At 34.1% G+C, this 25590-nt stretch overlaps 2 protein-coding genes across 5 annotated transcripts in view; one reads left to right on the top strand and one right to left on the bottom strand.

Moving 5' to 3' along the window:
* Nucleotides 1-18853, bottom strand: part of LOC117204776 (myelin expression factor 2-like) — a 92307-nt gene extending 73454 nt beyond the window's left edge. The window contains exons 1-4 of one of the 3 annotated variants that reach the window (XM_033442505.1): nucleotides 18750-18853; nucleotides 18596-18658; nucleotides 17041-17222; nucleotides 14811-15043 (exon numbers count right to left, since the gene is read on the bottom strand). The gene's annotated coding sequence lies outside the window, so the exon portion shown is untranslated. Of the gene's footprint in view, nucleotides 1-14810; nucleotides 15044-17040; nucleotides 17223-18595 lie in introns of all 3 variants that reach the window. The other 2 variants (XM_033442503.1, XM_033442502.1) reach the window with 2 other exon arrangements.
* A 1817-nt stretch (nucleotides 18854-20670) lies between these two features.
* The window catches only part of LOC117204793 (MOB kinase activator-like 2), a 65134-nt gene continuing 60214 nt past the window's right edge, over nucleotides 20671-25590 (top strand). The window contains exon 1 of one of the 2 annotated variants that reach the window (XM_033442531.1): nucleotides 20671-21131. Coding sequence is in view for 1 of the 2 variants with exons in the window: in XM_033442537.1 (XP_033298428.1) it covers nucleotides 21127-21131 (5 nt within the window). In the remaining variant the exon portion in view is untranslated. The remainder of the gene's footprint in view (nucleotides 21132-25590) is intronic. The other variant, XM_033442537.1, reaches the window with a different exon arrangement.

Raw genomic sequence — 25590 nt, forward strand, 5'->3', positions numbered from 1 at the left:
ACTCAATATCTCAAGTACAAAGATATTAAAGGAAAAAGATGATATTAATGAAGACCATATCCTGAGGACATTGAAATGTGATGTAGAAGTTTTCACGTAGAAGTTGGCAAACGCACACGCCTCAAGACGTACCAGTAACCAATACACGGATTCATGCAATGCTGTGCGTACTAATATCCTCCGGACAATGGTTGGTATAACGCCCAAGCTCAATTAGAAGATAGAATCACCGATGTTCTAGAATTGCAGAGACGTCAGGATTTCCTACACTCCAAAGACACCAAGACCCTAAAGACATTTATATCTAGCCTGCAATTCCAGAAATAACACCATTTCCTGAGATACAGAAACACCCAGTCTGAAAAGTACATAGAGTGTAGGGTTAATAACGCTAGAACTACCGACGATTAGAGTACAAAGTTTGTGGAAAAATAACTTGAGAATCAGATTGTAACATTGGTACAAGATGGCATAAATGAAACGAGTCCTTACGCGCATATTGTTTACAAAGAATCATTCAAATTTTCCAAACTGTACTATAAACGTTCCTGTGAAAAATTATGAATTAGATACTTTGACTGTTTTAGGAGAATTCTAATAACAGGGTTCAGATTCTCCGAGAAATGGTCCCTGGGACCGTACAGACCCTGATGCCAAAAGGTTCCCTGAACTGGAGGGGTTCTAATACTAAACGATCCCAGTTGTAAAAAATCTCTAATGTCCAATTCGACTATTTCAATGGTTGTGATATATGTTTACGTAAAATATTCATTAAGAAATCAAATATATACAAACATATATGATTCTGTGAATATTTTCATAGTTTCATTTCATTATTAAATCGTTATTGAAGATCGTTGTTCTTGTTTCGTTATAATAAAATTTATGTCATCGTTATCGAGTTCCGTACTAATTCCGGAAAACTTAAGCACGTCAATTCAAAATATTAAAAGTATTCGATATCCTACAATCGTGTCACGACTATAAAAGGTTATATTGGCAGTATTAAAATGATCGATGAACCATTAGTTACATGGAAGCTCAAACGAAATTTATCGTCGAGACAATACACCAGCGATAGCTTGAAATTCTTTCATCCTTTAATGCATGACTGGTGTTTCGCGTTTGCATCCTTCTCCTACAAGCCTTCCATTCCAATATAAGCGACCTATTTTCAGAAACAAAAGGAAAGAATGAACTCTGCTCGTGAGACACGAAATCGGCTAACTTACAGAAGTCTACCTAATCTACTTGATAGCCACGAAAATATCCACCGCGCATCATGCATATCTAATGAATACATTTAACAATCTATCGACTAGGAATGCGTATAAATCCAATGGATCAAGTATATATTTCTTCGGGGTATATATTTCCACTCGACGCAAAATGTATAATTTATGATACTAATATTTGAACAGGAAGAAATATCGGCGCTAATTCTGTTTAAATGAAACGCGATATTAACGTTAATCAAGCTATTTCACTGCAATCTGAGATTTTTATCGATCATAGAGGAAGCTGATATTTATAATATCGATGCGAGTATTTTTATATTTGAAAAGAAATCAATAGCTAACGCTGCTAAATATTACGTTCGCGCTGTATATAAAGCTTCCTCGCAATCGCCAGTGTACACCATTCATTTTCGATTGGAACGGCACAATTGGAAAAAATGCAAACAACCACAACGAGACTATTTAAACGTTTCACTTTAATAAAATGTAAACAACAGCCGCCGGAGTTCTCGGAATTAAACACGGCCATGCAAGTTTATCGAAATAGTACGAGTCGCGCATCGAACAGAAACCTTCCGCGTCCTAAGTATTTTAAATTCAAATATTTAATAATACTACAACATAAATAGCGTGATACTAAACGATGAGAAAGCTTGCGCATTATTTTTCCTAAAACTGTCATTAACGTACGACGAACAATTATCTTACTCGCAATTTAGATTCTAAATAGTGTCGATGCAGTTATTTTGCTTCCAAGTTTATGAGTTTCGATGGGAAGATTAAGAAGATATATGAAGCGATAAGAAGTGTGTTAAAATGAAAATTATCGCTTAAAGTGAAAAATCTTGTTGATGTGAGATGATCTTTTTTAAAAAAATTGTAATAGCGCTGAATGCGTTATGACGAAAAATGTCGAATTAGGAAGAAAAATAGAAATATGCAAGAACATAAAGTGGACTGTTTTATTAAAAAGAAAGAGACAGAAATGAAGCAATTCAGAAATGAAATGAAACTTTCAGACGCGTACCCTTCCAACAAAGTTTCGGATGGTAGAGATACAAGAGGGTTTAATTACGCACAGTGTTACATGTAAACGAACCCTTCGTTTTCTCTTCATACAGATTGTAAGAACAATCGCAAAGGAGGAAAGAGTGAAGGACGGAAAAGAATAAATAGTTATGGTTACTTTGCGAAGCAGAATATTCATTAAAGACTCGAGTACTTGAGGGAGTGATAAAGATTCCTCGTTAGTTTTTGTATCTGAACAACAATTACACAATATTTGTTCTATATTTACTTTCGCGGTTCTTCGAATTCAATGTGAAGAATCTGTTAACGGAATTACTTTAGCATCGCGATTAATATTATCAGGATGGATATAATCGCTTCGTCGAACGTAAACGTAGGTAGCGATATTGGAAAATGTAAATGAAGTAATTCACTTATTGCTTTGTCAGGATACAAAAAGTGTAATAAAGTGGAATAGACATCATGTAAATGCTTGTAAAAGTGCAATACGCCAAACAGGGATAAAAAATAGAGTTCCATAATTTAAGGAAGAAATAGACCGTGATAGTCCCACGAATACGATAATTTCTTGAAACCTGTAAGATTATAAGATCTAGACGAAAGAAGAAATGGTAATGAAAAAATATTGAGTATACCCTTAGATCTTCGTAATCAGAATGTTAAAAAGATTCTATTAATTAACTGAAAGAAGACCAAGTAAGAAAAATTTGGAAATGAAATGTTACGTTAATATAATGTTGACTCTCAATGTATCGGTGAGACATCTTCTTTCGTAATAAACGAACCACATCTTAAAAATCCAAATATCCTATAAACAAACACACTTAAAATTTGATTAAAACATTAACCAACATTTTCTTTGTCGAAGCAACTATAAGCCATTTAACTATCCACCACTTTATATTTCCTCGACAACGCTAATTATTCAATTTTCCATCATCTAAGATTACACGAGGGTAGAAGCCCTTGTCGTTCGGCATCGACCAAGGAATCGACGACAACGAAGACTGCGCTGAGAGTGTATATTCCGTGGATATCGTTGTGTATTGCATCACTACTTTTGCGTCTCTGCTCTTCGAGAGACGGCGGCCCCTCAGGTAATAGCATCGCATCACGTTGAGTGATTTTACACTCCTCCGACTCCTACGTCAATGCCCTCGATAAATTAAGAGCTCGAGATAAAAAAAGGACGGGATAAAAAATAACGGCACAGTCGACGTCACAATAGGAACCCGTCGATCCCGATCCAGACAGTTCGTCGTCGAACTATGACGAAAAAAAGACGGGCAAAAAGCACCAGGTGTGCGTGAGCACTAGTGGTTCGCCAAAGATTATTGCTTTCATCGAAAAATTACACACCAAGAACTTGCATGTTGTTCTGTACGTTCGTTACGAACGGGCCACTGTATCCTTACACGTTTTCGTGTCATGAATTTTGTGAGCTGCTCGACATTTCGTGGGAAGGAACCGTTCTCCGAGTAGTCGAGGGGAACGTTTTGGTTTACGATCGACTGAACATGAAAATTGCTTGCTAAAAATGATTTCGAATATAGAGGCGAAAGGATAGTACAATCAGGCAGAGGATAGCTTCTTATGGCAAAATGCATCGAGAGTGTAAAATGAAACCTCTAGTTCTTTAGGAAGTCAACATCTTAGACAAAAAAAATTTTGGTTCTTCTTGTTGAGGTTATTCGGTGTGTAAACAGAGAAAACACGTGGATAAATTGTAAGGTAGAAAATATATTTAAATAGAAGTGTAATAAGTAAAAATACAATTTGAGCTGGTCCAGATCCGCACGCTAGCTGTGTTACCTAATAACTGAAAACCCCGAAGCCAACGTCGCCTGTCTACTGTTTATGGCCTGACTTCGTCGCAGTCTTTTGTCTACGCGCTGTCGATGGCTTCAGTGCTTGAGAAAACCAAAAAAGACCAGATGTAGAGTTTTCTTAGAAGTGGTAACCACTTCAACACTTCTTATTTATCAATTGTACTTTCGTAGTTAGAACACAGAATGAGAGAGGGAGAGGGAAAGAGAGAGATTTAATAATTACATTATTGCTAACTATCACGATATGTCTTTTAGGAAGAAGAAGGCATTTGAAACTTTATTTTTATCTCAGAAATTTTTCCTTAAAGTTCCTTCTGATATTTGTTGCGAGAGTAATTATATTTAGAGCAATTTAAATATGCATTTGACAGCAATGAAACAGTTTTCTTCTTCGCTATTTATTTTTATGTAATGTTTATGTAAATTCAGATTATTATAATGAATACTTTATTTTAGATCTCTTTGCATATTACATGTATGTTCTGTTTATTTTAACACACTTAAATTTCTCATAAATACATAAACATACTTTGTCTATTTATATAAATCTATTTATATAATATAATGTTACATTATGTCTTTCTTAAGTTGAAAGACATTGATATAAAATAGCATACGTAAATATTCAACGATGTTTGACAGATTTTATGGCTCTATGATTTTATTATATATCCTGGAACATTTAATAATCGCTGCTAATTTGATTTACAAATGAAATAGTGCTACCGAAACGCATCTCATATCTTTTCCTTAAAAAATGTATTGTTAAGGTCGTTTCATGATCGCTAAATCCGATATGCAGCCTCTTATCTAGTTTTAATCAAACCCACTATTAAAAGTTTTCAGAAATACCTCAACGAATGCAACGGTTCGCTTAATTTCTTTAATGGCTTTCAGCTTTAATACGTTCCGGCAAAGCCGATTTCTTTTAATACGGTGGTTATCAAAGTTCTTTGGTGTCAAATTTATTTTCTTGACTTTGAGGAACTTCGGCCGCTAGTCTTCTACTTTTCTTATTATAGCTAAGTTATAAATTATTAATTAAAGCTGGAAACTACTGAAACGTACGAAAATTTATCTATGAAAAAGGAAAGAAATGACGGAGAAAAAGAATTCATCGTGCTATAATTTTCAAACTTCTCCTCTAACTTTTATTGTTTATATCTGGCGTAAAAATTTAAAAAATTAATGGAACGACGAAAGAAAGTGCAAAAACGAATATACCTTTATACCTTAATTATAGATGTAAATAGATAAAGATCTACATAAAATATATTTCGTACAGTCCCTCTTTCCACGTTTCACGTTTATATAATTTTTCCAACCGTACTAAGATTTTTATTATTCAGAGGTAATTTAATCCAGTTAGAAGGATTTATCTGATGCCAAGCAAAATTTAATTTTAAAAAATATCTAATTAAAAAACACGAACTTTTGAAAATATTATATCACCATCCACGATATATTCCATATAAGGAAAAGTCAAATAGAATTAGTTTTTCTATAGAATAGTTCTATATAATAATAGAATATTCTATATAAGAGTAGTTCTAATAATTCTAATAGAATAGTTTTCCTAGCAATTGCTGTATTTTTAGTTGTAATACCATTTATATGAGATTTAAAACAAAGTTACTTTTATTTACAATTAGTAGCAAAAGTATATTACTTAACTCACAATCACCGTGGTATCTAATGAACGAACCAACAATTTGACCGTATCTATGATCTCGCTTCTTCAAAAGTAAAAATGTCACGAAGGTCCGTGGAAGTGGAGTTACGTGGCTGTAATTTATATCAGAATAACGCGCTTCGAATCGAGTCACGCAGATATTAGACGCCTCCTCTTGAAAAAACCACATCTAGGATCGCGTGATAAACTTGCAGCTTGCTTGCTGATAACAAACGAATGAAAAAGCGCAAAAAGAAAATTCCCTCTAACAAACTCCGTTACGCGTGCCAGAAAAATAGGTTGCGTTCTTATAGTCTTTAAGCAATTTTTCCTCCGAATTTGAAACTTTAAAATTTAAAATTTGAAATATGAAGACTCTTGATACCATTAATACTCTGATATTATTAATTATCATTATTTATCATGTATTAAAAGTTACTTCTCTACGTTGTTGCATGACTCTGTTATTTTAGCTTTGTTTAAATTTTAGAACAAGAAATAATTAAAAATCTATAAAAATAAATCAGAGCAAAACTATTTAAAAATTTATAAAAAGTGTATGAAATTAAAACCTGCATGATTAAGACTCTATAATCAGAATAATTAAAATATTTTAACTCGTTGTTGTATTTAACGTGTTTATATATGAATCTATGAACTGAAAATGTAGCAACAAAAGGGAGAGTATCTTTTTACAGGAACAAGGGATTTAACGAAGTAGGTACTATATTTATTATATTTCTCCCGTAAAATATTTTAACACATTTAGAAGGTCCAAAATTCAGCTTGCATGCTGAACAGCATTTAACTCGGCAAAGCAAAAACATAATATACTTTAACCAAGAAAATGAATATATCCTCAGAAAATCTTTTCCACTTCATACTCTTTCTGTAATCCTTGTTATGCTATAATTTATCTATTAAAAAGATCAAAATAAATCAGAGTTTAAAATAAAGCACAAATTTCTCTAAAGCCATAAATTATAATAATAATAAAGCAACAATTTGCAAAACACAATATTTTTAACGTCTTAACATCTTGAATACTTTGAATCTTTTCTAACAATCGCTTGTATGTCCATTATATTTATTTAAATATGTAATTGATAAAATTAAATTCTGGATAATTATACCATTTAAATGCACATTTTCGTATAAACCTCGGTAAGATTAAAATTCGAAAACAACATTCTCTCCTCGCTAAGTTTCTACGCAAATTACATAGAATTACGTAATGCTTCCACTTTGTTCGTCCAACTTATACAAATATTGTTAGCTTTATACATGGTCGGTCAAAAATTTTGAATATCTTCTCAATTACATTTTTACAGAACCTTTTGTTGATTTTAGTCCTAATTCGGATAGTCCATGCCGTCTATCTATAAATAACATTCTTTTATTTCGATAAGCGGTCTGATAAAAAAATTTTCTAAAGTAACAGGACAATTCCAAATTGACATTTTAGAAAATCCTTGGCTTTTATGAAACACGTAGTCACCAAACTTTTATGCTACAGTATATAATAAAATCGTAAGCGTTATTATTGTCATGGTATTAAAATCTAAAATAATCCCGCGCAGCTGCCAGTAGCAAATAAGTTATTTTGAAACTTCTGTTCGACACGACCTCCGACACGAAGTCCATAAAGCGAACAACGAGGGATGTTGAAGAGGAAGAGAATAGAAAGCAGAATTTCCTAGCATTGTATATTTTACGCGGTTAGTTTTAGCAGGTACCGACTAAAGCTAAACCCTGACCTATACCACCTAAGTTGCGAGTTCGTTTCGTCGAGTATGCCGCTGGTTGAAATATTTATCATTTACCCATTCTATCCACTGCCCCTACAGCTTTTCCACTCGTCCCTAGTTCTCGCTTCAACTCTTGTTCCCAACGATCTTCCTTTCCACCTCGTATAAACTGACCTCTCACACAAGCGACCCGTGGTACATAGCAATGCAACCAACGCAACCGTTGCATTTCCGTGATGCGCCGATGTCACCAATTCTTCAAGCGATAAGGGGGAACAGGAAAACGAATAACGTGCAAGTATGAAGTGGAAGAGAATGAAAAATATCGGGCTTCGACTGTGATTGATATCTGTCGATTCTTCGGTGAAGCTAGTATGTACATAAATATAAATATAATACAACTATTAATGGTGTTAGATTACGAAGTATAAATGTATTCGCAGAATATAAAGGTGAATTATAATTGAGATTATCATGATGGAAGCTAGACCTCGGAAGGTCTCTTTTCTTTTGTAATTCGTACGAAGATTTCTAAAACACCATAAGCATCATAAGAGACTGATACAACTATAAGTGAAGAAAATGAAAAGTTTTAAGTGTATAATGTGAACGAATATGCATATGAATTGGGAAATTATAGTAATACAGAATTTACAAATGAAAGAATCCTTCGTAGATTGGTTTTATGTTACATGTATGTAGAAAATTTCTATTATTTGTTGTTCATCGTGGAATAATTGTTGAGAAGTAAAGATTAAAATAATATATCGAGTATGAGAAATTACAACAATTACATTGTAAGTTGACATATCTATGTCAGCATTATAGGTACGGCAATATTTAATGTCGATCATAAGTAAAAGGTTCGATTTGAATGGATCGACACTTAAGACGATTGACGTACATCCAATTCATATATTGCACTTTCACGGTGGTAATACTCCGATAATACTACGATATGGCGAACATAAAACGGAATACCGAAAAGTAGAGAAACGTAATAAAAAGAGGGAGCGAACTGGAGTAACTGAACCAACCAATGGATTGCAAGAAATATAACTGGCGAGAAAGCATAAATGTGAAGAGATAATAAAAATCATACCACAATAAACATATTTTTTAACCCTTTTCAGGCATATTCATATACGTGTGTCTTAGCGAGCATGTCACCGTTCCAAGAAGACGTTTATCGTCGAGAATTAGAAACGCTGTACAATGTAAAATGCAAACGTTAAAAGCTTTCGTGCCTTGCGCGTGCATGAGTCAAAATAAAAAACCACTGAAGAATAATAAAGAGAATGTTAAAAATCTTTTATGAAAATACTTCTATAGACTTTATCCGATGTTTTACATTAACTCGCAAACGAAGCTACTGTCTTTGTTTACGTTATTATTCCTCTTTCCCCTCTCTATTTTTCACGTTTTCCTTCGTTTTTTGCTTTTAATGAAAATGAACATGGTGGCCACCTCGAGCCATGGAAAATAACAATATTTTAACATGTTGCGACCTTACGATTTATTCTGCCATCTTCGATTCTCGTATTTGAATCAATGTGTTTTACGGTGTTAAATTAACAAATATTTTCAAAATATCATATGCAATAGAAAAGATAAATAATTATAAATTTACAAGATCTTTCAATTCATATATAAAGAGTGACATTTAACCAACTCGCATGTTGTATATTCAAGCGGCTCTAATAATTTCAAACCGATTTAAGCGCTTCAAACTTTGCTGCAATTTATACTACGTAACAACTTTGATTTTCGAGGAAAACTTTTCAAGCAACATCTCGTCATTATTAAAAGCACCAAACTTACAAATCCCGTAACGTTTGTAGTAAAGTATTTATAAGGGCGCATTACTAAATTGTTTTTACAAGATCAACAAGACATTCTGATTCTGTGAATTCTTTCATTAGCTGGGAAATTGTAATAGATTCCAATGTATGAAAAAAAATATATATAAGTATATATACATATAAGGTATCCCACACACTAGACTGAGTTATCCCTCATTAAGCGAAGATTAATGATCTGAAATGACGTATGATCTGGCATATGCATTCATTTCAGAAGTCAAAGCGTTTTGAAGCATCCCTAGTTAACTCTGCTGCAATCTATCAATTCTTTGTGTCTTAATTTCGCAATTCAAGTCGTTTCAAACAAACAAAACAGAGAAACTTTTAAGAAAATTTGAAACAACGATTCCTTCTCATTTTCCTCAAACTTAAAAGAAATTCGGAACAATAGAAAGATATGATCCGGTCGAAAATTACAGAAAGAACGCAGTAAGGCTAATAACTGAAAGCTTGCCAAACTGTACTGCATAGTTTCACAAAAATTGAACATTATTTAACTTATTTCCTTTATTATTATTTCATCGTTATTTTACCTGGTTTATTTAATATTTAACACTTGGTGCTTAGTACTTAACACTTTAGTACTTGAAGGAGCACTCATCATAACAGATTTTGCTCAACGTAACCAGCTTTTATAGCAATGCGAATAAGGAAAGACAAACACGATACTGGAAATGTGAAACGAAGTGTAGCGCGCGCTCAACCATGTCGAAGGTGTAATTTACACGGCAAAACGGATTATTTGAGGGAGCCAAGAGGTTCGATGATTACGAACACCCATCAGCTTTGCGTTTGGCCAACGCAGAGTTGATGTTGCGGTCGTTTGTCAATCGCAACTGCGCACGATACGCGACGACATATTGAGCACGACCGCAAAGACAAAACCACTGGTTGGCGTCCTGACTAGACGTGGTGTCTGTATCATTCGCTTCAGCATTAATCAAAAATTCACTTGGAACAGTTAAGTATATCTACAATAGTAACGTTCAAGTTAGTATTTTGGAAAGTAAAACAAGTTCTACCTGCTGATTCAGCTCTGTCTACAATGGCTTGCCAGAGTACTCGTGCACTTGCTTGACACTATTTATCATACTATTTATTACTATTTGACACTATTTATCACTATTTGTCATACGAAATATTTTGAAATTTTATTAGCATTGTAACAACAGCCAACTCACATGACATGTATTAGTGAAATATTAGACGATCCTGAAAATGTATACAAACGTTATAAGATCGACGTTACAGACGTAGGATATTATATTTGAAGGAGATCAAAAGAACATTCAAACGAGCAGCCATTCGGAATACGAATAAGTCGCAGTATTCAGTGGGACCATCTGTTTAATACTTGCTTAAGACCGCTACTCACGTTGTATATATTTTTCTAAATTTTTCTACACGTCACTACGGTATAAATGTGTATGTTCTATCATCATATATTTTCTGCGCTTTTTTTTTAAAGACAAGCTTGTAGTTACAATCCTTTTTTTTTCTTATTCAAGGAAACACTCTAAAAAATGACTATCGCAGCTGACTCGTCTACCAAATGTGTTAAATCGGAAAAATTCAGTACACGAGAGAGAAAAAATGTTTGAGTGAAGTTTGAAGTCGTATTAATTTTTAATACTCGTGTTTTAAATAAAATACTATTTTCTATGTCAGAGCGTTAAAATTTACGCTACGAACGTACTGATATATCGTATAAGTGATAATAAAATTAGAGATCTTAGAAATTGTAGATTAGAAATCAATTTGGAATATTCACTGCGTAGAATGCTTCATAGATTTATTTTAACAAATACGAGTATTATTTGGCAAATAAATTGAAAAATTCCACGTAAACTTATGATTATGTATACATATATTATAAGGTTCCAACAAAGTTATGGTCCATTCACATTTTGATAGCTGCAATTCTTTAAACTTGACGACGTATTGTATAGTTAAAGAGAATATAATAAAAAAAGTCATAGCCAAAGTCGGTCAAAGTGCAGTGTATAAGAGCAAAGCTGAACTCTTATGAAAAGGAAACAAAGTGGTTGTTGGTATTCGCAGCGTTACTTCAGGAGATGGTACGTCGAGCTGTCGTAATATTCGACGGACACGTTGCTTTCGAGAATTGCACGACCAAACTTGACTTGGTTTGATGCGAAATTACACGCTATGCGTTCTATACCTTCTGTTTTCGTAAATTGAAATCGATCTTTATAATTCTTCTACAAAGTAGAAGATCATACGATAGTACCTACTTATATCTTAATATGATCATAAATGTTAAATAAAAAAGATTCTATCAAATATCTCTCGAAGGTCCTTTTTTCAAACACAAAAGTTGACTTAACTCATTAACAGTACAATAAGATAACGATGAGTTGAAAATGAAATATTTAGAAAATCATCGTCTCCTTATCCTTCAAATTTCCTCCAATTTTTACCTCAGATACAAAAAATATACGTACTTTTGATTTTTTATAGGAAACAAATATTAATAATCGCATTGCATATGAGGAAAAAATGTGTAGTATTATATTTAACAATATGCGCAAGTCTTTCTCCTGCTACACTGTTAAATAACTAATTCTTAATGTCAATATCTCTGTGTCTTCATATTTCAATTTATAAAATCAATTACGTTTAATTACCGAGAATAACGCGTTCAGCCGATGATAACCTTTTGAGGAAAAATTCTTGATTAGTATGAAATACGATTAAAATTCTAGAAAGGTACACCTTCTCTGTTACCCAGTTCCCATTATAATATCTTCTTTCCATAATCTCTAAGATAAGATCCTATCGTACTCAATTATTCAAGTTATGCATATCAAACACCGACCATCCACTTACTCCATCATCCTACTTGCCTTATTATTTAAAGCACAAAGTTGAAGTATAACTTATTATTGTGGATGTAGCTGGCGACTCAAAGGCGGCGGATTTTCAAATATCCTGAGGATAGCCAGGAGAAACATCTTACCCGGTCAAAAGAGCTGTCACTGTAGTCGAGGATAGCTGTCGCGAAACTTCTTCGGGAGCGGAAGGAAACGAGCGGTCGAGAGATGAATCCAAAGTCAAGCCTGAAGAGAAACAGGCCTCAAGGGGCACTCCTAGAATATTTGACAACATGTGTCCCCGGACGATCGTCTGGAAGAAAAAGCCAACTAAAATATACGTGCTCGTTGGTATGGCGTACACATATGCACATCAGAGCAGGACGGTTCTTGGGATTTGCGAAGACAACCGACGAGACGCGGCATCACGCTGTTATAAATATCAAAGCGGGACAAGCTTTCGCCATTATCAACGTCATTTATCGTCGTCGCGGTACAAGCACGGTATAATAGATACGCCGTATGGATAATCCGTGTTAAGGCTGCTGATGCTACTAAATCTAGGATTTTCGTCCCTCCAGCGAGTTTAACTCGAAACGTTTTACAGGATCCTTTAAACGGCGAACAGAAACGTGTCTAATAATAGGATGCTTCATATTTAAATGCCGCTGTCCAATGCCTCGGAATAACGTTCTACGTGGATAACTGAAATTTGGAATCGCCGCTACTGTTTTCAGTCATGTAGATAACGATGCTGGACAGTTATCCGCTTTAAACTTACTATCAAAGTAACATTTTCGCAAATTGTGCGAAATACATATACAGATGTTGAAGATTTTCGAAGGAATAGGCGTGGGTGATGCAAACCGTATGAACTCGAAACAACGCTAAAACCAGTCAGAATATTATATAATGAAATCCATATGATATGATTACGATGATTATTATTCTGTTCGATTTTTTCATCATTATCTGTAAAAATGTGAATTTGCATGAACACTCCGCATTCTAATAACGATTCGTGTCAAATACGATTTAAATATCGCGAAAAAGTTTATTCACCCTGGCAACGCTAGGTACGGGCTATCAAACCTTACATCTACTATATCTGTATCTATTTATATCTATATATTTATAACTCTATGATCATGAAATGTATATCCATCCTGTATCATCTCGACTGCTCGCTGCGGTGGAATCTACCGCAATAATGCGAAGCGTTTTCAAGGCCATATACGAATTTCGAACCTCGCGTGGCTAATAAACTTCAATAGCCATACCACGACAAAAATCACAACGCACGTTCCTCTGATTAAACGAAATTTCCATCTTCTCTCATTCTTCAAATGGTGTTTCCCTTCACAACATTAAGATCTGATAGAACGATAGGGAGCACGTTGTCAATGAATAAAAAGTAAGAGGGTTTGTATCAAAAGGAACGTTGGAAACGACCTTAGCCCCCAAAAGGGACAAGTAATTAAAATAATCTGGGACAATGACCTAGCAATAATTTAGAGGCGAGATAAGGAAGATACGTGATACGTGTAAGGTACGAGTTAATTTTAAAATGTACTTGTAACGCTAGAGCATTTTGTGGTGCATTGTGTGTGTAAGTGTAAAATTTGTTGAAAAGAATGAATAGAATCGAGAGATGCAGCTTTAGGATAATTTAGAGTATCCGCTTCACAGGACAAAGTTCTTGGAGGGAAATTTAATCTCAAACGAAGTAGTAAGTAGCGAACAAAAGATTACATGCAAAAGCGCAAATGAAAAGTACTGTGTGTGTTGATAGAAGCTCAATACACTTACGAAATGCTCTACGATGCAACGAAATTCAAAATATGTAAACCTCAACCAATAACCAAGAACTAAGTAACTAAGTAAATTACGTACCAATAACTTTAAACTCGACTTTAATGTCGACTTTTCATAAAATGTTTATCATAGTGCGCTGTTCAGCGCGTTTACCACGCATATGTGACGCTTTAAACGTAATTTAGCTAGAAAATAAATGGACACATAACTAACATGCTTGGTTAAAAGAATAAATCTGAAACGATTATTCTTTACAATAAACGATATATATTATACCAAAGTATAAGAAACAAAACATGATCTGTGGTGGTCATTTTGCTTCAATCCACTATGGTAGCGTGCGTGTTTAGTTACGAAAGAACAGAAATTACATTCGACGATTTCCATTTCGATTCATTTCAGTTGTGCTTCAATAATAAATAAAAATTGCACGTAGTGTTTAACATATATTAACATGAAATGCGTGTGAAGAGATTAACTTGTTTACTGCAAACAATATGCAAGTGATGCAAAGATAACGGAATATTTATCAATGTATATTCAGTATAGCAACATGAAACGCTTAAAGAGCTAAAAAACTTGTAACGAGGCCGAGTAGCTACACAGGTACAAACATTGGACACGGTCTAAAGCGAAATTAGCTAAGTTCCGGGGTGGATAACGCAACACACTCGTGAGCTGGATATCAGAACTAAGCCGTTTTGTTCTACGTTGCACCACTGCGGTCGTATAAGCTGCCATACCACGCGTACACCCAGTATACCAACTTCCAAAGTGACTTACCCAAATTTACATTTAGCTCGTCGAGAAGGCAGCGGAAGATCATGGTGTCCTTATCTGTCCTAACATGTAATATTTTCATTTCTTCTCTTTCTCTTCTTTTTCTTCGCCTTAACTTGTACGAGACCAATGGTAGGTGCAATACGTTCCACGATAATGTTATAATTTTCCCCAATAATTTTTCTAACACCACTCAGACCTATCGGAATATAAGGTCCCGTTATAAGCGAAGATCACTGAAACAAAACACGATAAATACGATATGGGACTGCAAGTCATGTTTCAAACTAATAAAAGTTATCAAATAAAAAAGAAAGAAAGACGATAGAAGACGCGATAATTGTTTTTTCAAATTTAAATATAAAGTAGCTGAGATAGAGGAGTGCGGCGACGTTCAACTAAATTAAAATTTCAGCTCGCATGCTAAAAATTAATGTTCTCCTTAAAAATGTAATTAAATACATTTCCCAGCTGAATCTCGAGGATTCGTTACGCTCGTAAGAGAAGTTTATAATTCAAGAACGTGCAATGAATTACTCATGAGAAGATGCGGAGGATTTGAATTTGTCATGAATCGGATTTTACCGCGCGTAAAGTGCTTAAAACTGGAATCTCTTTCGTATCATTTGATTCAATTTTATTATAGGTACGTCTCCTTCGACGTTCCGAGTTAGAAAATTCATAACAGCGTGTGCGTTCTCTGCCATCCACTAATTCCGCCGTCGTACGCCTTATCTCGATCTATTTGAAGTTTAGCGGCTATTGGAATTGGAAATGAAATTTGGTAGACGTACAAATGGAGACTAACAGGCGCAATACGTGTTACGCCACTGAAACAGCTGAAACGTATTGTGTGCTGGCATGGCAATCGATTTTAGAAATACCGATTTATGTTTACGGTCGTTCGAATACCTATAGACACTGAAGACTCGCTGTGAAATGCGTGAAAAGCAACATTACTCTATCGACCACCTTGTTGACACAATTAACTCTTCGTTTCTCCTGAATTCTTCGGTCCTTGAATTCTTATCTTTGAATCGTGATCTCGTTTTAACCAAAAAACGTTTAATGTTTAACGACGTCTCTATCAAAAGATTGAAACGAAAAATCGCAGATATCGATAACGATTATTTCATCTTTTCTTCAAACTTAAAGAAATTCTTAAAGATAGAAAGATAAGATTGAGTCGAAGATGATTCAAAGAACACAGAAGACTTTGTTATAGTTCATATTATTTAGTCCCAGTTGTGGCAATAATTAAAGAAATAATAATATAGAAACATTCCTCTATCATAATTCTAAAGATATATTAAAGATATGAACCTTGTAATAGAATTAACTCAGTTGCCCAAATACTTCTGTATCGCAGTGTACATACAATGTAGAATAGTTGAATGGTAGAAAAACCATTTGATTTGAATTTAGCGTACGTATTCTGAGAAGATAGAGAAGTTTGTAGAAAAGATATTGATTATTCGGAGTAAGTCTAAGAATTGGAAACAATGTAAAGAATAGAAATAAAGTCTCTCGCTAATCTTCTTGATGAAGAAAAAATATTTCAATTCCCTCTCAAGCGTTCAATTCAGAACAAATATTTCACAATTGAAATAGACGAGCTTGGATCCTTTCGACTATTGAAACTCAATAAATATCAGTTGTATATGACTGACATTCCCAAGTCCTACGTCAAGAAGATCTTTAGACATATCGAACGAGGTCATCTCTATTTTTGTATTTTATTTTGGAATGAAATATCGATATTTTTATAATTCAACAGGAAAGTCAGATACTCGTATCCGCAGATATATCTTTTTCAAATTTTCAAGCCTTTCGCTGGATGTATTCTGAACGATTCAATTTATAAATTTATTGAATATTACCAATTATTGTATTATTCTCGCACTTCTAAAGGTATTTAATCAAGCGAAGCGATTTTCGTAACGCGATAAAACTAAACGCAATATAGCGAAGATGCATTGTATTTTTTACGACATTTATAAACGCTAAACGATTATTAAATTATTAATGCAGAAGATTAGTAATCCTTGAGGCTGGTAATTTTATTATAGAGCCGTAAGAAAATTTAATCGGAATAAAACATGTAGCGAAAAATCGTGAATCTTCAGCATTTTGTCGTGATTTATCTTTAGGACAATAAAAAACTTCGCTATATTTCCATCTAGCATATGCATATATGCTAGTATATGATGCATAGTGTTAATAACGTCCGTACTCTCGTTCATACTTGCGTGTGCAACATCCTACCCATCCGCCACCTCTGTCACAGTTTTTCCCTCTTCCTGTTCCGTTACTGTTTTCCATCTTTCTCTTCTCGTGTATTTTCTTTCGTTTGTTTCTCACATGTATTCGATTCCTCTTTCTCCCTCTAATCCTTTATAACAGCGGCTCTCGAAGCTAAAAGTTAAAGAAATCAGAACACTTGTTCATAATTTTAAATAAAGATACGTATTATAGATATTTATGTATTTTTAATGTAAATGGATTTTTTTAAATATTGCGTATCATTATATATGATATATCAATATGAGCGCTTCCTAAAATCAAGAGATGTAGAAAATATAAAAATATTTGAGGACCACTGCTTTGCATACAGCGTACTTCATCTTCGTTCTTTGTTCTTTAGTTCTGTTTCCTTTGCACTTTCTTTACTGTTGTCTTTTTCTCGTCTAGAGAATGTATTGTATTCAACGTATGGTACAGTTACTCGGGTTGAACTTTTAATATGTCTCGTTTCAAAGTTTCATTATCTATAACACGACAATCCTGTAGTACGTTTTTATCGATGTATTGCCTTTCTAGTTACGAACCGATATAATAAAATCAAGAATATAATATCACATCGTCGCTGACCCATACATTTCAGGAAAATTAATATAGTAATATTATTGCATATTGATTTAACATTATGATCTACCAAAATTGTAATAAAATATTAATCATGAAGAAATCACGAAGTACATGAAAACAATAAGTACTGCTGTACTTATTAATGAAAATTCCACAATATTCACGACATTAATTATAAGCAATTAATTACGTACAAATAATATATTTGCAATATCATTACGTTATAATAAAAAGAAGACTTCGAAATGAAGTTGGGTACTGGAGAATAAATACAGAATCAATTGCGCTTGGAGGTCGTATCGTTTCATATTATGTACATGTACTGCATACACATACATATATTACACGAGAAGCCGTACACCTATATGAGAGACAGATACAATATTCTGTTGATACGAAGCATCAACGATGTCTCCGTTCGACCCGAACACGTATTCACTACTACAGAGGTTTATAATCCTAAATAGCTCGTGTTATCAGTTTTCCCTATTGCATGTTACAATATATTACATCCATGTTCCATTAGAATAATGGATTTGTAATATATAATAATAGTTCTCACATCGTATGTTATACGTTAACGTTGCATAAAAATGTGCTAGAAATAAAATACGACGGAAACAAATATATTAATCGGATTCAGATGTAAACCTGTTGTATAGACGAATATTTTATTCTGCTGTGAACGGTTTGAACTACTGTGTATATCCATATGCAAGCTACAAATAAAATCATTGTACCTATAATTACATACATATTTCCACGCAAAAGATGTTTCATTTTACTGTACACATATACGTAATAAATGTGTAATATCTACAGCATCTCAAAATATATACGGATAACTATAACCGATTGCAGAAGTTAAAACAAACGGTTGCATATATGGGTTATTTTCCACAGTAATTGAAATACGTTACCTATGAGAACAAAACCTCGATGGTACTGCGATGGAGCCGTAAGCCTGTATTGTTTTGAATATTCTGTGGATATATTTCTATGAATTTCCATGAATTTCAGACAATTCTCACGTAAGATGATCATTTACTTTGACACATTTCGCGATTATAATACCTGTGATCCTCTATCGTCACTTTATAATATTATAACGTAACGCCAGACATACACAGATCTGGAAACTCCAGTGGAGGAACTAGAGCTAGGCTCGTATTATCGATGATGTACCTTGTCTGTGCTCTCACATATCGGAAGATGTTACTCAAATAAGGCGCTTCGATCGATTTCTTAGGTTTTATCATGCAGCGCTTGTTGTGACTGCAATCTGCAACACGATCCTGTCTCCAACTGGACTTTACTCCATTATGTAAATCTACATTTATCTAAATAACATTTTTCTGTATCACATGAAATACTATATATTTACTTTAAATATATTGAATAAAATATGATAGATTAATCTATATTCGTTACTTACAGTGATAAGGATGGAGTAGATGGCGTGAAATGCAGAAGTCTACTAAATCGATCGCAGCGCTATTACCAGCGGCCAATTTATAAACCACACCTCTTGGAATTAAAACCCTTACCATCTCCAGTGGAATTTTCAGATCTGCGTAAGCGACCGTAGTCTGTACATGGTCTATATCACCGGCGATGTACAGCGTATTTTTTTTTAGTTTATTTCTGATATAGTTATGTTTTGTCGATTTGATATAAGAAATACAGAATAGACGTGACATTCAATGTTTTTCGTGTCCCACGTTTTGAGGATCACCTCAACCTCTATACCAATTCCCGATCGTATGCGACGTTGTCGATTCAGTATAGTATTGATGTGAATTAAAACTAAAGCCTTATATGAAGTTATAAATAAAATACAGAACAGGATATCAAAATAATAAAATATTACACACACATCACGTGCATTACACATGTACATTGTACAATATCAAAACAATACATTTTTCTTATCAACATAATAAGATTTTCATTTTTTGTTCGAAGTCAGATAAGTATTTATGTACAGAATAGGTTCATAATGGACTTCATAGGTATCTATGTCTAAAACCTGGCAACGACCTTCTGGAAGGACGGTTGAGCAGTGACTTTTTGCAGATAGTATGAAATGTGATGTTTCCATTATAATACAATCAAATTGACTAGTAATCTAAAGTGATCGTTCATTCCAAAATGACAAAATTTATATATTTCAATTTGAAATAATATAGATTAATAATAATATAGATTTTTCGAAATTCTTTTACAAGATTTTTAGTTTTCACAGCGCCTCGGAATATTTTGTAATAATTTATATATTTTCTTAACGTAATCATCGTTCAACGATTAATTATTAGACATATATATCTAATACATACATTTTCACAAATCTGTCTTACTTTCTAATATAAGATTATGTTGCCTTATATAAATTATTAATTTAATTACTCACGTTATCGTATTTAATGGCGTCTGTAATATGCCGCAGAATTTTGTTTATTTGAGCCTGCCATGCGATAAATATTTACGTCCTTACTACCTATGATTTCTCGTTCATATTATATAATAATTCACGTTCGAATAAATAAAATCACTGACCAGAGATTTATTTAATAGCACTGTGTTAAGTTTTATCTTAATAAACAGAACGCGTTCAAGCGGACTAATTACAATCGTCGCGATGCATAAACTGTAGAGGACGTGAGAAACACTGACTTTTTTCGAGATCGGTATTTCAAAACGTGAGACACGAAATTCTATTTAATGTCACTTTTATTCCGTTATCCTTAGTCAATGTCTATACCTCACCTCATCATCAATGATATAAGTACTGTATCAACTGTAGGTCAAATTGAGAACTAGTATAACTACGCGAGTATTATTATTGATTACTAGTGAGACCTGGCTACTTGTGATGTTACCGACTCGAAATGTTTTACCATCTGCCTATCTCATAGCGAAAGGTTGTGTCGGGAACTATTCGTAAGCCAGTAGGCGCGATAGGTACTACCCTCTGCAGTCAGGTATTAAAACGGGGGTGTGCGATTGAATTGGTTTTTCGACGTCGGCTGATCAGCTGTGCGGTTTAAGTTGGACTTTCCCCTTGTGGTGTGGTGTCGTGCACATTCAGACTTGCGTTCGATTGGCATAGATACGTCGGATCCGTGTATCGAGGATAGAATCAGAACGGTGTCATAAATACAGGGACGAAGTACGCGCTGGCGGCGATAAATCGGTAGTATTTTCTGGTGAAGGGGGGCAAGTGAGGCATGACGGGAACAGGTGACAATAGAGCTTCGCCATGTTAGATTTGACGAGATCACGAAACGTGCGCCGCTGCTGCTGCTGCTGCTGCTGCTGGTGTTAGTGGAGAGAGAGAGAATTTATTTTGTTTTCTCGACTCTCGTGCTACTTTCCTCAGCGGTGATCCAACTGAAAATCATCCAAGCTGGATAGGTTACCCGAGTATCTCCGCGATACCGTGGACTGGTTTATGGGGTAAGTGTTTTCGAGCGAAATTTTCACGTTCGGTCAACGATTTTCTCGATAACTCGAGAATCACCGGAGCCACGGAATAAAAGGTTAACCTCGACGTTCATTGATGGCCTAACCTCCCCGTCGAGGTTGACGCTCTCTCGCTCCGGTTTGTACTCCGTTGCACGTTTAATAATCGTCTTGTCGTTTCCTTTTTTCTGAGAGAAAGTGAGCTCTGCAATTTTTCGTTTCATCGTTTCATCGTGTCTCGCGTTTCTATGCATGATACTATCCAAAATTTCGTTCGGGAAAATAACGCGTGGATAGAACGCCGTCGTTCGACCGCACAGTGTCTCCTCGTTCTGCTCGCCGTTGCTTTATATTCATGGAAATCGCTGACAGTGCCGATGACAGCGTCAATTGTATTGTTCTTAGTCAGGTTACAAAGATCGTCAGAATTCAGAATATTGATATTTTTATGTAAAAATGCGGTTTCAAGTGGCGACGTTAAAAATGTCCGTATGTGTTTGTTAAACGCTGACAATTCACGTTACGTTTATTGGATTTCTTATTTTTACCCTTTTATCGCGATACGTAAGAGAGTAACATGCACCAACTTACGAGAATTACGTAAACGTGAATTGCATGATATCCAAGGAAAAAAAGCCGAAAAACATGAAACGAATAACATTTTTTTACGCAAAATCCATTAAACTTGACCGGGACTTAGATTCTGCAAATCTACTTACATTATCTTATTATTGTATTTCATTTTCTGCTGATGATACGCGTGACGTGTGCATTGTACCTGGTCGATATTTTCAAAAATGTTTTATCAGCGTTCAAGAAGTGTGTTATTTAGAATAGAGTATAGAGTAGTTAAAACCGCAAAATAAGGTAGCTTTAGGTCTTTTCAATTTTAGGTTATTGTCTGTGTTAGCCATCCGTAGAAAATATCGAAATGATTTTATCTATTTTGTAAATTCAGAAATGGCGATGTGTCACGTTGTTACTGCGTTGTTACTACCTTTTTCCTCTTTAATTATATCGTGACACGTGTGAGTATTATGCTTGTGTCGTGATGATACCGTTCTGTATTGGTGTCTGACGTATACCTAAGTTCATCCTCCAAGTAAAGTACGTAGTTTTCAAGTAATATAGCATACTCATTGTGTTCATAGTATAGATTTCCTATATTATCATTCTGATTGTTGTATTAATGAAAACTCGAAACATAAACGATTCAGAGTGCCGTATTTTGCCATAAAATTGGTACTTCAAGTTCCTTCGAAAAGGAAAATTTATTTCAATGTTACCAACTTAAGAAATATCGATATATATATTTGAACGAATGGAAAACACTCGATCATGACGAATCACTTGAATGTTCGAATCTTTTAGAATTACTTTATCAAATGTTCACGATACGAAAGTGCAGGCATATCACTGTCGCGACGATAAAATTATCACGCGCCACTACCTTTTGCGATTTCTGCGTACGAATCATCGCCAAAGGAAAAAAGCACGATGTTGATAATTCGTGATATCGTCGAGTATGTACAATGGATGACCGGTTGTACAATGAATATCGGCATCGGCGCGCTAATTTCACGCGTCGACAGCGCGCAAAGCGACTGTTAGCCATAGAAACGAGTCGTGAAATAGCGAACTGTGATATTCATAATCGCATACGTGCGAATTACTCTTCTTTTTCGTCCCGCCAGGTGGACTCGAAGACGTAGAATAGGGCGTCGACTCACGTGAGCTGATTTTCTCAGTGACGAGGTCGCTTTTAATGGTTTGCGGTTCATTTCATTCTTTTTTTTTCTTCTCTTTTCCGTTTCCGTTCAATCTTCGTAGTGTGGTTGAAAACGTATGATTTTATCAGGGCTTACAATGGAAGCGAACAAAAAACAAAGGGGGGAACCAGAGACAGAGTACGTACAGATAGCGCTGTTCGTTTCAATTAGGTGCGCCGTTATTTTTGTGAACGCGACCCCGAACGTTAATTTATCGTCTTATGGAAATGATTTGGCCTGAGCTTCGATCACTGCAGTGTACGTATCATGTAAAAATATAACGTGCTACTTTTAGCCTATTGATACTTGTGGAAACGCGTATCTTTTATTGTTAATGGAACCTTTCCGTAAGTTATCGAGCTTGTGGATTATATATATGTATGCAGTGGCCCGGTAGAAATAGAACGATTGATTAACGAGATTATATTGTATATTCCGGGTGATCGATAGAAAGCTTAAGAAAATTTTTTGGGTTAATTGTTTTGTTGAAGAATTAAATATTTATTTGTCCTGAAGGTCTATTTCTAAACTATTTCTACACTATTATAAACTGTTTACTTGTTTGAAGGTTAGTTTTTCGAAATTTCAAGATTAGATATATCTTTTGCGACGAAAATATGTCGAACAGCATATAATTACTAAATTCCATTACGTTTGTAGCAAAGATAGTAAAATTATTATTTATTGTACAATTGTATAATTTATATACTAAAAGTATGTAGATTTTATATAGAGAAAACATATGTATTTCTAATAATGCAAATATGCAACTTCGACTGGATCACTGTATATATATATACACGTATGTATATTCTAATCCAATTTCTACCATTATATATTAAAGATTATAATATTCATAATAAACACCTACATATATTCTTTCACAAATACACATTCACAAGAAGCCATATTGAAATTTGCTCGGTATCACATAATGTACAGTCGGTGCACTGCATTTAATCAAACGTTTCTTATTATTTTTCAAATATAAAGACATAAAACCGTAATGTTGGAATTGAGATTTTCTTGCTGATCGTGTGGAACAAAAGTAGAATTTCTAAAAAATTCATTGTACGTAATTTACGTATGTGAATTATTTAATAAAAAATCGCGTGTGATCTTAAAAGCAATATTGTAGTTGACATAAAGGATAACATTCGTAAATGATTATACACTTGATTTTGCTATTTTATAAATAACCTATTTAATCATAAAAAAATCACATTACAAAGTAATTAACGATTAATTATCTATTAAAGAGATTTTTAATCGATAAAATTTTGCGGAAAATATTCCTAAAGCAATATATTAGATGTGTAGGAGATATCGATAGTTATACGACGTATCGCCGTTAACAATGCTTCCATATTAATGCTTTGTTAGCTGTATAACGTGAAATAAATTATATTTATACCTGTAACTTATATTTATATAATGCATTTCAACAGCAATATATAACCATTTATTTATTAGAAAAACGAGTTCGAACGTGTAACGTTTCCCTTAAAGATGGTTGAATTTATAAACTTATAAAGTGGCCAAAATAAATTTCGTCGCTTTTTTAGAGAAACATGTAGCGAGGAAACATGAGTAAAATCTACACATAATATAGTATCTTTTAAATATCAAATATTCTGATGTCTAATAGAATTCCATTCTTATCTTAATCTAAATTTCAATCCTGACTTTTAGCTACTTGGCATTTTTTCAATACTTTAGTTTAATTGATTCCACAAGTTCTATAGGGGGTTTAGCTTGGTTGATTGAAGAGTTGAGCGTTAAACTTTAGAACAATTGCATAATAAATATTCTTTCGTTATTTAAGTTTTTCCATTAAGCTCATTATCTCGATTGAACTTGGTTGTGTTTTACGTTTCTACTTTATGTCTACTTTTGAACAGATTTTCTTTTAAAAGGTTCAAAAATTACTTCTTATCTGAGATATCCATCGGTGAATACCAGTTCACCAACACCAACGCTCGAGATATATCCCCATACCGTTACAGAACCTGCTCTCTGTTTCAAAGTTTAGTTTTATTAAACTTTTAGTTCTCGTGGTGCTTCGTTTGCTCTTCATCGCCCTATGCTTTTTCTGTCCGAACCAAAAATGCCATGTTTGCTTTCATCCGCAAAAACAATATCCTTCCTTTGCGATAAACCCTTTAGAATATGTCACTCTTCTTATTTCTTATCTACTTTATTTGTGTATAGCATTATTCGAAATACGCTAACATAATATTCGTTTGTTTTCCAAGTACTCCAAGTATTATTTCATGAAAGATCTTCGAAGCAAGAGCTATGAAAAATTGGGAAGCAAATTTTTTTCAATAGTTTTCTCTTTATCAATTTTTCCATTTCACCTTCAATTTCATATTTATAAACGTTCTGTTTGTTCCGTTTATTCAACGTATATTTCTTATATCTTTCGACAAAATCTACTACTTGTTTATATCTTTCCTCGTCCCTTAACAATTTTCCAGTTTTACAATAACTTTTACCCTTTCCTTTATAATAAATTACAAACTACTTTTTATCAAAACTGAGACTCTTTTCTATTCGTAACGCGTTAAACTTGCGTTATTAATGCTTCAAAGTATACCTTTATACTGACCTAGAATTATATTGCAGCAGCTCATATTCGTAACGAATACGAATAGCGCGTCAGTTTCTTAGAGAAGATAGAT

This window comes from Bombus bifarius, unplaced genomic scaffold (genome assembly GCF_011952205.1).
Source record: "Bombus bifarius isolate JDL3187 unplaced genomic scaffold, Bbif_JDL3187 scf7180000007980, whole genome shotgun sequence".
In the NCBI taxonomy this organism is placed as follows: domain Eukaryota; kingdom Metazoa; phylum Arthropoda; class Insecta; order Hymenoptera; family Apidae; genus Bombus; species Bombus bifarius.